Source organism: Ooceraea biroi, chromosome 8, assembly GCF_003672135.1.
Source record: "Ooceraea biroi isolate clonal line C1 chromosome 8, Obir_v5.4, whole genome shotgun sequence".
Lineage (NCBI taxonomy): Eukaryota > Metazoa > Arthropoda > Insecta > Hymenoptera > Formicidae > Ooceraea > Ooceraea biroi.
This window is the reverse complement of record NC_039513.1, coordinates 9587460-9600805: the sequence shown is the minus strand read 5'-3', so window position 1 is coordinate 9600805 and position 13346 is coordinate 9587460. Positions and strand designations below refer to the sequence as shown.

Here is a 13346-nt window from a genome sequence, read left to right as displayed (position 1 = left end):
CGAAAATGTCGAAGCGATTTAAACCTCCTCTTCCTTTCGGCCGTGCCTAAAAGTAGAAAATAAGAAAGAAACGATTAATAATATACAAGAGAGTAACGTAATACCTAGTAGGTTTAATCCTCATTGCAATAAATTTTATTATTGGACCGTTCATATTGTATGTTGCAAGTCGCTTAGTCATTAACAGATACGATTATTGCAACGATACGACATACATATATATTACAATTTTGTTATCTCGTATAAATTTGCAATCGTTAACTGTGAAACACGATTGGACTGCGCATTTACATTGGAGTACAAAAATAATATAATAATATTGTACATTGATTAAAAGCAGCTCTCCCCTTTATTAAATGCACTATTCGCTCCAGTCAGTGACGATTCCTGGTGATGACGATGAACACATTCAGGGTGGAGTTTCTTCCAGTGTTTTACTTCCTGTCTTTCTCCTCTTTTGATATTCTTCGTTCTAGATAGGGGCTTCTGCAGTTTTTCGGTACAGCGTGCTTCTGGCAGTGCGGCAGGTCTTACGACTCGCGGGTTGCGCTCGAGTTTTATCACGGATCCACGAAGGAGATCATGATGTAACGCGTTCCTGCAGTTACTCGCAGGCCCTCGTGATAGTGCGTCAATCTCCCGGGATGCATCAGCATCCAGCCGGGCTTCGTATCGGTGACCGAGCAGTTGTACCGGATAAATCTGCATCCACCGCCCTCGTAATCCACTTCCGCTTGATTCAGGGCGATGTTGATGGTGTAAGTCGAGGAGTCGTGATGAGGCTTTAAGGACGGTTGCTCGTCTGGACGATATCTCACGACGAAATTCATGAGCGACCGCGGTGGCTGTTGGGACAAAGGCGTTAAAACGGTTACGACATTTCGATCTCTGCTAAACACTTTTGGCTTTAAGTGATCATTTCTGGGCTCGTTCAGCTACTCAAGGTAATGCAGAAATTCCCCACTCGTCTGAAATACGAAGCGGTACGACTACGAGATTGTTACTTGACCCGAAAGCTGTGCGTTCAAAAAGTGCGTATATTATTTTGCGTGGATTGTGCGAGCTTAATATACCACCTCCGTATAGTTTTCCGATTTCAATGTCTTACATAGTCGTCGTAGCCTGTAAAGACACGCTGCTGCAGAGGACCGACATAATCTTTGAGAAATTTTAACCAGGCGCCCTCAAGCCCGACTTGGTTCATGTGAATGTCTCGAGTTGGTACCGCTTCGTATCCGGATTCCAGCCGGGGATCCTAAAACGATCAGCGTAAATCAAGTGAATCTTACGTCGTGGAAGTAGCCGGTGAAGACGAGTTCCTGCAACGGCCTAACGTATTCTTTTAAGAAGTACAACCACTGTGGTTCGTATTGAACTTGATTCATATGAATGTCGCGGGTCGGCACGTTCTCGTAACCACCCGACAATCGTGGATCCTGCCAGGGAGAAAGTTCATTGCAGTACAACAATCTCGATTGCGTCGCTAAAGCTAGCTAAAAGCTCGCGGGACTGAAGAGTCAATCAGCTTACGTGATTAGTTCCGTCAGACCACTGTCCATAGGACTCCACGATTCCTATGAGTTCTCTGGTGAACCTGAGAGTCGCGATGGGGAACCAATAGACGTCGGGACACGGCTGGAAACAATGGATTGTTGCACGTTACAGACAATATGAACGAGCAACGACACGAAGAAGCATTCACGTGCTGCGGCTATCGCTTACCTGTATCGGCTTCTTGTCAGGATGAAAACTCTCGCTGTAATTCGGATGAATGTACCGCTTCTCCCAGTCCAACTTGTTGTCCATGATTTGGTACATGTCCGGATGGGTAAGCTGGATGTTGTAGGTCTCGGGGTTGACGAGGTGGCCGAAATCGAGCCTGTTGCTGACGTACATGAACAGGCCGCTCCGCCGGTTACCTTGTGCAAACGCCATCTCCGTGTCTAGGCCACCATCCTCGTAGGACGGCCGCGTCGCCTTGTTCCCTATGATTGTCGCGTTGATCAGGTAGCAGTTGGTGACGAACGGTACGTTCCATAGTCCTCTGTAACGTACGTCTCAATGTGATTCGGTGAAACGCTGACGTTGAAGAGCAACGTGTGGGCGCAACGAACATACACGAGATACACTTGTTTGCCCACTAGGATACGCCGTGTTGTTTCCGGAGGTCAGCGCTTAAGTGTTTTGTAAGGTGATCGCTGGCTGCGGTTTGCCGGGATTGGCCGATGAACACACTTGGCAATGGGTTATGCATAATTATCCAATTGAGATTCATAACTCTGTCACACCAGCGAGTGCGTGTGTCCGCCGCGCGTCGCGTGGTCCATTCGTATATTTTAGGCGGTACGTACTAGCGGACCTGGTCTCCGTAATATACACTCCGTGTGTCAAAGGTCAGCCAAGTGCTCCGAAACCTCGGTAAGGGTATAAAACGCATGTCTGTGTAAATAACGCCGATAACTGCGTCGCGCGAGGAGGTCTACATTATAAATTGCGCTCATTGTTGCTCGTCGGAACACGATTCATTGATTTCATCATTGGATTTCTCATTGAATTAATATATATATATATATAATAAAGTGGCGGATCGATAGATATATAAAGTGGCGGATGAGTTTAAGGCTGTAATGTAAAGTGTTCGCGGTCGGGCTGCGTTGCAATTTCGGTTGCCAGTGTCGTCGAGAGTTTCTCTACTTGCAGATCAAATGACGAGATGCCGGCTGGTTTACTTGTTCCTATTAGCGGCTCTGATAATGGGCATAACAGAAGCGGCGAAGGGCGGCGGAGGTAGAGGGAGAGGTCGCGGCCGAGGAAGATTGTACGGCTCGCGAATACCCATCCTGATACCCAACCGCAATCCTGCCAGCACGCACTATTATGAGAACAAAGACGTGAGTCGGTTGTGCATTTCGTAGTCGCGTCATTTGGCGACGATTATTTTTTTTCGCAGGGTGCGAAGATCGTGAAGGCGTCACACTTTGAGCTGGACTACATGCTGGGCAGGAAGATCACGTTCTTCTGCATGGCCACTGGTTTTCCGAGGCCGGAAATCACTTGGCTGAAGGATGGCATCGAGCTGTACCATCACAAGTTTTTCCAGGTAAGTTTTCTAATTAACTTATTGGAGAACAGGTATTCGGTGTCCTAAAAAAGGATCCATCGTTAATGGGATATCTGTAATCGCGAGCACTTAAGGACGTTTAAATTGCTAGGTGCACGAATGGCCGGTCGGTAACGACACAATAAAGTCAAAAATGGAGATTGATCCCGCGACACAAAAGGACGCAGGATACTATGAATGTCAAGCGGACAATCAGTACTCCGTTGATCGCCGGGGCTTCAGAACAGACTACGTCATGATCTCGTATTAAATCGCTTTTCCGATTGTAGCACTGCGATTGTAGCATAGCAATAGGACGATTAACGTTTCAATGAATAGAATAGACAACGTTGTTACTGAAGATTTACTTCTTGGTAGATTTTTACCTGCCAAACAAATGCATGATTAGTTAGTTATTGTTAATACCTAGAATCGCGAAAAAAGATTTTAAGATATTAAGAACCACGAAATTAGTCGAATTTGCATTTGAATAATTATAATAAGACTGACAAGGCACTTCTTCACATGTTTTTAATCAGCGAAGTAAAATTCACGTTATTATTTAACATTGCGTAAAGTATTCTTTGTATTACCAAAAAATTCGTTTCTACAACGTAACATAAGCAAAAAGATTTTTTCCTTTGTTCAGAATTGTCAATGAAACATGCGGGAGAAAGTACAAATGCAAATCCGGAGATTCCCCACCCCCTCAATTCTTATTCGTTAAAGCGTGATTGACTGCTGGAAGGGTGATACGTATGTACACGCGAGGAATATATCGAAAATGGTTCATCATTGCGAATTTAACGAGGTAATTGTGTCGGGCCGCGCAAAAGTGACATGGAAGGGCATATTTCACTGCGTCGCCACCATCGAACGCGAACGATCTGTAACAATGTGTATTAAATGACCTGCACCAAGTACCATATGCGATCGCACTTATTTTCGCTTAACTGCAACTCCTCTCGTATTCCAGTCTTTAATTCTTGACGCGAGACGTAACGCGCTTTCCTGCACATTTCGGTTGTGCGTTTGAGTTGCCACAAGTGAGCGCTTTATCAGCTCTACTAACTGATCTAAAAATGATGATGAAAAATCGTAAACAGCATGGAAGATGAATCATCCGGAAGTAGCGGATACGGTACTTGAATTGATGGATAAGCGGTCCATAGATTTGATAGAAATAATAGCGCGGTCACGCCGTGTCAAAGGAATAACCAGTGCACATGCATAGCGCCCGACAATATATCTGCATATAAGTCTGTAATAGATACGAGAGGACACTGGGGGAGTAATGAGTAGGTGACTGTCAGTTACATCGGAGTTCCGTGTGATCGACGAACGTTGCAGCAGGCGGTGAGTACCCTCGACATGTTCGTTCCGATAAATTTGTACGTCGAGCACGATTCCACTTCGTATAACGCAATAAAACATACGCATGCTCTTCCGATGATTCGCGAGCATTGAGTTTAACTTCGACTCGCTGTTATAAATCAATTTCGATCACTTCGACCGCGGACTGTGACGATTACTTGCGAAGAACCGGGGGCGTATAACGCGACATTACGCGTGTTAATGTTCCACCTTAATCTTGTCAGATTATCATGTCACGCTTCATGGTGCTGCTGATTCTGCTGGGTATACTGTTGCTCAATTGCCAAGAGACACTCGCTCGAAGAGGACGAGGAAGGAGCAGGAGCAAGTCCCGCGTGCAAATTGGATTGCCCATCACCGGGAAGTACCGTGATCCAGAAAGCGATCAGTATTACAACAATAACAACGTATGTACACGGGAACGTGCACAAGAATTTTCGTCCGTGCATCCCTCGGTCGTTTCAGATCCTTTTCAGAAGCCAGATTAGAACCATCGTTGATATATATATATATTAACTCTTGCAGGGTGCCAAAATATTGCTCGCGTCGCACTTCGATCTGGAATACGTGCTGGGGCACAAAATAGCTTTTCTCTGCGTCGCTCGTGGCAATCCGCGACCGCACATTACGTGGTTCAAGGATGGCACCGAGATTTACACCCACAACTATCTGCATGTCAGTATTCTCAATACGTAAAGTATATGACTATAAAGATATGGATTAAGAAATCGATCTTGGGACGAGAATTGATCAGAGTTAAACCGCGAGTTTGCGATAAATCAATTACAAACCGAAACGATACCCTGTCCTTCTGCGACAGATACACGAATGGCAAAATGGACCTGACAAGGTGAAGTCGAAACTCGAAATCGATCCGGCCACTCAGATGGACGCGGGGGTCTACGAGTGCACAGCGGACAATATGTACAGCATCGATCGGAGGTCTTTCAAGACTGACTTCTCCATCGCTTTCGATTAGTATGCGAGTATCCGAGAGCCCCGAGACAAATACATAATTTAGGTGAAGTACGTAAAGTAGGTAAAACCTACGTAACGTAGATAAACCGTGTGTTGAATCTCGTGTAAAATCTCTACGATAGAGACCATAAAACTGAACCGTAGAATCTGAGAAGACGATTTAGAACATGAAATGTATTGTAATCGCATTGTAATGTGCAGAAAGATACTAAATTGCTTTAACTAAAGAATCTTTCTTGATCCTGTCAAAAAATGTGTCAAAAGAGTGTGGAAATTAGCGTCGATCTAGAGAGTAAGCTGCCTCCTGTCGAAATTATCACTATCTAGTCATACACGTATAATTCAAAGACAACGGATTAATATTCACGTTACCTGCGTTCGTTCTTTATTATCTCCATGTAGTCAAAGCTCCTCGCATAAAATGCGTCGTCCGTTATGGCCCCCCAGAAGTTACTCCACGCTTTGTACGGTCGAACCAGCAAAGGCGCAACGATACCCCTCTGCTGCTCCACCAGTAGCTTCAGCGTGTGTTCGTTGTCCAAGTGCGCGATCGCGTCGACCGACAGGTACCCAGAGCATTTCTTCAACAAGCAATGTTCCCTGTGAAACAGATCGCTCTTCAATATTCATCTACGCTCCCTTGCGTACGTTTAACTACAAACCGCACGTGTAAGCTTTTTCGCACCGGCAGATAAATGGCATCCACTTACATTGCCAACTTTCTCGCCTCGACTTCGCTGATCCCGTCATTCGGCAATACTTGCTTCGCGCTCAGATATTCCTTGCTGACCGACTCGAAAAAGTGATCCACCACGCTCTCGTGATAGGCAACATTGTTGTGAACGAATAAGTGTAGCCTCGACTTTGGATAAGTTTGACGATGGATAGCTCGGAAAAACTCTTCCAGGAACGGCGTAGGCTGTTCGATGAAAATGGCTATCAGGATAACAGGATACGTTTCCGGCTTGCTTCTGTCGAGCTCGATAGTTTGGTCCCAGCAGGCTAGACATCCTTCGTCTGGCGTCCAGGCGCGGGCTAGATAATTGCCCAAGGAATTTAGGACGAGTTTGCTGAGCCCGTTGCCGTGAAGTACCAGCGGCACCGTGTTGTAGACGATGTTTTGGAGATAAGACTCTTCTCCCTTAAACCTGAGCTCCACGTCGGCTGTAAAGATCAAACAACTTAGTATAACAATCGCAGATATAAATTAAATCTGATATTCTTTATCACGAATTCCGTTTGCCCTCACCTACCGCACCGTAGAGATTCTGGAATATCTCGGATTTGTGGTCCAGCTTGATCTTGTGCCGCATGCGAAGCTCACTACGTAGATACACAGTGGTGTAGAACAGTTGGTCATCGTCTTCATCCTTGACGTCGGCAGTGTCCAGAATCTCGTACACGTCGGTCGCATATCCGATGAAACCGCCCGAATTTAGGTACCGTTTGCCCCTCGATACGGACGGATAGTGGTCCGCCAAAGATTTGTCTGGCCAGCAATTCCTTTCCGCGGAGAACAAAACTCGCGCGCCGGTATCCAGGAACCGCTCGACGATAGCGGACAGACCGCCGAGAAATATCACGTCGTAACTGAAAATAAAACATATATATTTATAGGTGCTCTATACACACATCTCAAGAAATAGAAAGAACTTTCTCGCAATAGAATCCACATCAGAATGCACCAACCTGTCAGTAACTAAAATGATCTTTTTCTCATCGTTCCGATGCTTTTCCAACGCTTTTTTAAGAAGATTGACCTTATATCCACCGCCTAAACTTAACATATTGCCGCCTCTCCAGGTCTCGCCTAGCCCAAGTACGTTCAAGTTATCGCGAAATCCATGGATCTCGACTGACCGCAAGTACCTTCGGAAGCCGTCCGTTTCGTTGGAGGCAACAGTAAACACCAAAACATCTAAAACATACGACATTATAATTAATCGTAAAACAGAGAAGAAGATTATGATTTAAAATTGAGCAAAATTAAATAATAACTGCTGCTAATAATTTTTATAACAAAATTATTCTTCAAAGATTTTTCATTATCAGCAGTAACTATTGATATAAGAAATCAATCAACGAGTAGTTGGTTGATTTTTAGTTTCTGATTCGCTAAGAAATAATTGACAAAATTTCTGTTAAAAAAAGAGTTCATATTGCTGATGAAGGCACATTTTATATCTATCCTAGGGGCAATATCGAGTCGCTGAATGAAGTCGTGCCGATTTCGTCATCGTTACCCGTACGGTGAACTCGTTACTACGCCGAGCTCGTGATATCATGCTGAGTAGCGCCCACGAGAGCCGCGGCACGTACACCGGCTGCGTCAGTACCACGAAGGCCTGCTCTTTCCGCGCTCTGCTGTGTATTACTGAGCTGTCGATGCACTTACGCAAGCTACTCGAGATATTCTTAGAACGGACATTCCCGAATCCAGGAGAATTCAAGAAGAGCCTATTTTAAAAAGAAGTCGAAGGAAAACCGGAAATTAATTTGCTAAAAATGCGCATACGATGTTAGAGCATCACATTTTGAGAGATTTACTAAAAGATTATGCATAATTATCCAAATGTGCATAGACATAGTATTAACGTGTGTTAGCTTGCTACTTCAATTAGACAGAATACAGATTGCGCGCAAACTTTTAATCACACAGCGATTGTTAAGAAAAAAAGACTAAGCTTCTCAACTATTCGCATGATGAGCAACGCCGGAAATGGAATGATAAGGACCGTGCACTCGATCCAGTTACACGCTGACTGAAAGAACAGAATTAAGTTAGCTCGCATTCCATAAACGAAACCATTATGTCACGCTAGATATTTATTTGTGTCACTCGATCATTGCTGAGACTCAAACAATGAAGCGGTTTTATGCGTAAAGTGCAACTTGGAAAGTTTCGCCGTTTATGCTAACAGTAGTTGTGTTACGGTAAAAAGTAAAGGATTGGCTGAAATCGTCGAGACATCGAGATTAAAATGCGGTTGCGCCTTAAGAAACATACTATTTGAGATTATGTAACTTACATTACGAGATTATGCCTATTATAGATAGCCTTTGTGACTCTTATATCTTTGAATAATTCTTCGAATCCGCATTTACTCGCGAAAAATTCGAGTAATCAGATATTCGGGATATAAAGTTAATTATAACGCACTTAATTATAGAACATTGGTAATTTATGTCTGCAAAAGAGATGCAACAAAATTTGCCGAGTTCTTCGGAGTGGCGGTTCATTCAAGATTTTAGCACTTTAGTCTGCTTTCTAGTATCACCGACGAAGGAAACGAGGTGTGCGAGGTACGCTTCGCGAACAAGGTAAATTGTTTCAGGCACGTACTATCTCGAGAAGAAAAAAAAAAGAGTCGAAACTTGTCGCCAAGCGAATCGACGGGGTCAACGAACGACTTTCCCTGCCACTTCCCCGTGCTACCCCTTAAAAAAAAAGATATGTTATTAAACTTCTGTCGCAAGTCGGTTTATTTCTTTCAAAACGAAGCGAGATGAGATGCGACTACGACTAAAATAAGATTCCTCAGAACGGAAATTTTCATGGATCTACGCGTGGGTGTCGAACATGCATCGGGTCTGTGATTGTAAGCTAGTAAAGACCATAAAAAGAAGCGTAGGAGAGTCTATGAGCCATCCGCTACTATGAATATATCTTTTCATTAAAACTTATTTCTTCTTCTAATATTATATAAGTAATTTCGATTGAATAAATACTCGTGCGTAAATTGTTAATGATCACTTAATAAACTTTTATAACCCACATATCGTTTTTCCTCTTCAATGATTCTATCAAATCAACAGAAATCCTATTGAGGAATTATATATCTCCATAAAATAGGCGGCTGCATATACAGGGTGTTTCCTGTAACTGTAGCACTTAGAATATCTCTGCTTCCTTTGATGATATGAAAAAAGTCAAAGGACGAAAATTGTTCGATTCAAAGAGACTAGTACTCTGGTAAGAAAATTATTTTTTTTAATGTGACCTTTCACAAGATATCAAGGTCATGAACATTTTTTTAAATGAGATGGTATATTTTCCTTAACGAAATGATGTAGCTTGTAAAAAAACAAATTCAACCATACAGAATATGTTGACCTTCATTTGCACGGAACATACTCGACGAATCATTTCCTGATCGCTGGATTGGACGTGGTGGAAGAATTTCTTGGCCGGCTCGATCACCAGATCTTACGCCTCTTGATTTTTTTCTTTGGGGACACCTAAAACATGAAGTTTATCGCGATATTCCGACAACACCTGAAGATATGCGAGAAAGAATTCAGCGTGCGTGCACCGCAATTACTCCGGAATTTCTCAAAAACGTAAAACAATCGTTTATTCATCGAATTCGAAAGTGTATGGAAGTAAACGGTGATCATTTCGAACATCTGTAAAAAAGGTATATCTTTGTAGTTATACATACAATAAATAGAGTTTCTTTTCCTAAGCGTGATTTTTGTGGTTCAAAGTCATTTGAAGGTCAACATATTCTGTATGGTTGAATTTGTTTTTTTACAAGCTACATCGTTTCGTCCATCTCATTTAAAAAAATGTTCATGACCTTGATATCTTGTGAAAGGTCACATTAAAAAAAATAATTTTCTTACCAGAGTACTAGTCTCTTTGAATCGAACAATTTTCGTCCTTTGACTTTTTTCATATCATCAAAGGAAGCAGAGATATTCTAAGTGCTACAGTTACAGGAAACACCCTGTATAAAACAGTATATCCCATCTTTTTGATTGCATCATCGCTTTTTTCAACTCCTTTGTTTATTTCACGTTGCCCGCGCGGCTGCAAATGTAATGTGATGCAGCTGAGAAAAACAGAACCTGCTGGTATATAATAGGTTCAGTAGATCAAAATCTACTGAGGAACAAAGTCTACTACATGCAGATTATCAGAATTTTGTATATTCGATAAACGAAGGAATAATGTTCTCTCCTGCATCTCAATCTTTCAGGTTGCATCTCGCAGACTCGCGTGCCTCATTACGAGACTCGCGCGTGGACGCTTGGACAACGGTGAAACGAGCGGTACGAGGACGGTCCCCGCGTATCGATCTTCAGCGCGACACGCCGGCACGGATTTATCCCCGTCGGTGCTCTGGTTCGCCAATCGAAAGGGCAATCGCGCCATACCGTTAGTGTCGACCGCCGGTGCCTCGCTGTCCACGTAATACGCGAGGAAGACAATGCACCACACGAGCCAGCATCCGATTGCCGTCCTGCCGTCGCCGAGCATCTCTTTCTTCCTCCGTTTCTTTCTCTCTCTCGCGCGCGGGCGCACTGTGACTGACAACTCGGAGCTAGCGAGTCTCCACGCCGCTCCTCGACGAAGACGCGCGTCCACCGTCCACCACTCGACGTCGCTCAGTGTCGACTGTGCGCCGTGAGACGCGAAACCAGCGAAAACCGTCGAGCAGAGCCGTAGCTAGGAATCGCGGTGCCCATTGCGATGTCACGAGATTCTCGACGCGATGGGGAGGCTACTCCTGCATTTGAGGAAGATTGCTCAAAATGCGAGGTGTTCCTTAGCCGTTCATAGTTTCCAGAGTTTCGACTTAATTTATTTAATTTATGCCTTCAAGCGTCTTCAACGAACGAGAATTGCCATTCATTATGCAGGAGAAACGTGAGGAAATCTCTCCTCGAGCAACCGCCGTGGTGGTCAGCGACTATCGATCTTATTACTCAGTCGGCGAAATGAGATATCGCCCGCCGATAATTCACGGTAACCATAAATTAAAAGGATCAAACATGCCCGTGCGCTCCGGGGCGATTGTAAAAATAAATAAAATATTGCTCGTTGACGTATACTTTTGTGCGTATCAATTGTATACACGCGCACGCATCAAGCGTCGATGTTCCGTGACGGGAATTGTCGGTAATTCTACTTGGGTGGTAAAATACAAACATTTACGGAACGCAAGAGCAAATGAATACCCAGTAAGCAAAATGTGTGCAATCTGCCAGCAGATTGGCAACAGATTACTGCAGAAGTTGATAGCAAATTGGCATCCGTTATGTCCGCATTAGGATGGTGATCTGCCAGCAGAGCCTGCCAACAGACTCCGACAGCAGATTGGCGGCAGAAACCGAGCAGGATCTGTTAACATTTGACGTCAGATTGGCGGCAGAAACATAGCAAGATCTGCGCATGCGGAATCTGACGGCAGAAACCGAACAGAAGCTGCAGCTTTTGGCCATTCATATTTACGATATATTAAAGCATGTGTTTACTTTTAACACACTATAAATTGTTAGAAGAACGCATTTGTTTGTTTGTTAAATTAAAGTACATTTGGCTTGGTGTGTCTTTCTGACAGTTCGTTGCATAATCTCTCTCTTATTGTTAATTTATTCTAATCCGAAGTCCGAATTTTGCTTTCGAACTTCAGATTGCTTATGGCGTGCGTGAACTACATGGACGTTGTCCATGGGAGCCTCTGTGTCGCAAGTGCAAAAATTTTCAGAAAAATTAATATTATCGTGCCAAGGCGCGTATATTAACTTATATAACTGTTAGGCTAAATCTTAACATCGAGTAAGAACTCGACGTGTGCACCGCATAGCGGTGCGGAGCGAAAACACATATTCATAGCCGTGTAAATTTGAATACTGTCAAAAGCTGCAGATCCTGTTCGGTTTCTGCTGCCAATCTGCCGTTAGATTCCGCGCGCGCAGATCTTGCTCGGTTTCTGCTGCCAATCTGCCGTTAGATTCCGCGTGCGCAAATCTTGCTCGGTTTCTGTCGACAATCCGACTTCAAGCCATGTTTGCAGACTCTGCTCGGTTTCTGCCGCCAATCTGTTCTTAGATTTTGTGAGCAAGCTCTGTTACATTTCTGGCACCAATTTGTCGAATTAATCGTTAATAACAACTTCTGTATCAAATTTGTTGTCTTTTGGCTGGCAATAGTTGATAGCAGATAGTTGGCATCATCTGCTTTCGGCAGACTTGGCTATCTGGGTACGATCTTGTAAAAATATCTAGAATTTCGAAATAAATAAATTTATTTGTATTAAGCAATGCAAATATGAGTCGCGTACCTGTTACGTCAAAATCCGAGAGGCGACTGGACTCCTTATTCGGTCTGTATCGTTCGATGACGAGTAAATTGTCATCCGAGATAACATTATCCTGACACAGGTCGTTCGATGGCACGTATGCATCGTGGTTTGATCTCGACTTGCACACTCCTTCGATTCCCGTTGCGAAATCATTTCCATGGTGTAACAGTAAAATAATCGATAGCACCAATTTGTTCGAGACACCTCGCATTGTCATATTGCGTTATCTAACTGTCAACACGTCATGCATACACGAAAACGTTCTCTTGTTATCTCTCTCTTACACTTATCTCACTTAATCGTTCTTGCGATTGCCAAGATGCAGTTTTAATGCTAAAATTGTGCGTAATTTCACTTAATTTCTCTTTTTTTTTAAATTAATTTAAAACTGTTGTTTTGCTATTGTCTATTAACAATTGTTTAATATGTAATTATCTCGATATATTTAACGATGATAAAGTTATACCTCGTTCTTAAAATTCTTTAGTTCTTTTGCAGCGGTGCCGCTTGCTTTATCGCGCCGATCGCTGTTCGATGATTACGCCGAATTACATCGATCAGTATCAAAGATTCGGGCATTTATAGGAGAAAGTAGGAAACTCGAAAGCGAGACGATCGATGGTTTTTGTGGTCGAAAAGAGTTGCCGACTAACCGCCGCACCGTGTCGACGCTTTTTCGCTCGCGTGATTTCCTATTCCGAACGAACATGCCGTCGTCGACCCGTGAAGTTCGGTAATGCGTGAATGAAATTTGTTCCAATTTGTCATCCGGCCTGTAAACAATACATGTGAATTGATGTCGA

The 13346-nt window shown here is 43.5% G+C and overlaps 2 protein-coding genes across 4 annotated transcripts; one reads left to right on the top strand and one right to left on the bottom strand.

Annotated features, from left to right (window-relative positions):
- Positions 1-117: 117 nt before the first annotated feature.
- On the bottom strand, positions 118-12760 carry LOC105275623 (procollagen-lysine,2-oxoglutarate 5-dioxygenase). 2 transcript variants are annotated; one of them, XM_011332581.3, is made up of 9 exons: positions 12523-12760; positions 7142-7370; positions 6702-7042; positions 6163-6616; positions 5825-6052; positions 1723-2044; positions 1531-1635; positions 1290-1436; positions 118-845 (listed from the first exon to the last, which is right to left on the bottom strand). In XM_011332581.3, the coding sequence occupies exons 1-9, from the start codon at positions 12758-12760 to the stop codon at positions 561-563; spliced, it is 2349 nt and encodes a 782-aa protein (XP_011330883.1). In that variant the 3' UTR covers positions 118-560. The 2 variants fall into 2 exon arrangements, with proteins under 2 accessions (XP_011330883.1, XP_011330884.1); XM_011332582.3 differs by lacking the exon at positions 12523-12760 and adding an exon at positions 10613-11142 and having other exon boundaries at positions 561-845.
- LOC105275621 (immunoglobulin domain-containing protein oig-4) lies at positions 2262-5698 on the top strand. Of its 2 annotated transcripts, XM_026971924.1 has the most exons (6): positions 2262-2418; positions 2701-2891; positions 2951-3100; positions 4699-4881; positions 5000-5149; positions 5295-5698. In XM_026971924.1, exons 2-6 carry the CDS (start codon positions 2706-2708, stop codon positions 5451-5453), a joined length of 828 nt encoding a protein of 275 aa, XP_026827725.1. In that variant the 5' UTR covers positions 2262-2418; positions 2701-2705; the 3' UTR covers positions 5454-5698. The 2 variants fall into 2 exon arrangements, with proteins under 2 accessions (XP_026827725.1, XP_011330880.1); XM_011332578.3 differs by lacking the exons at positions 2262-2418; positions 2701-2891; positions 2951-3100 and adding an exon at positions 3367-4456.
- Positions 12761-13346: the final 586 nt, after the last annotated feature.

Bases quoted from the DNA above. Each gene is read 5' to 3' on its own strand.
- LOC105275621 (XM_026971924.1), top strand. From the start codon at position 2,706: ATGACGAGATGCCGGCTGGTTTACTTGTTCCTATTAGCGGCTCTGATA. The intron at 2,892-2,950 runs GTGAGTCGGTTG...TTTTTTTCGCAG, and splicing joins ACTATTATGAGAACAAAGAC to GGTGCGAAGATCGTGAAGGC. The intron at 5,150-5,294 runs GTCAGTATTCTC...CTTCTGCGACAG, and splicing joins ACACCCACAACTATCTGCAT to ATACACGAATGGCAAAATGG.
- LOC105275623 (XM_011332581.3), bottom strand. From the start codon at position 12,760: ATGACAATGCGAGGTGTCTCGAACAAATTGGTGCTATCGATTATTTTA. The intron at 6,053-6,162 runs GTAAGTGGATGC...TCTGTTTCACAG, and splicing joins GAGGCGAGAAAGTTGGCAAT to GGAACATTGCTTGTTGAAGA. The intron at 1,437-1,530 runs GTAAGCTGATTG...TCTCCCTGGCAG, and splicing joins GGTCTGACGGAACTAATCAC to GATCCACGATTGTCGGGTGG.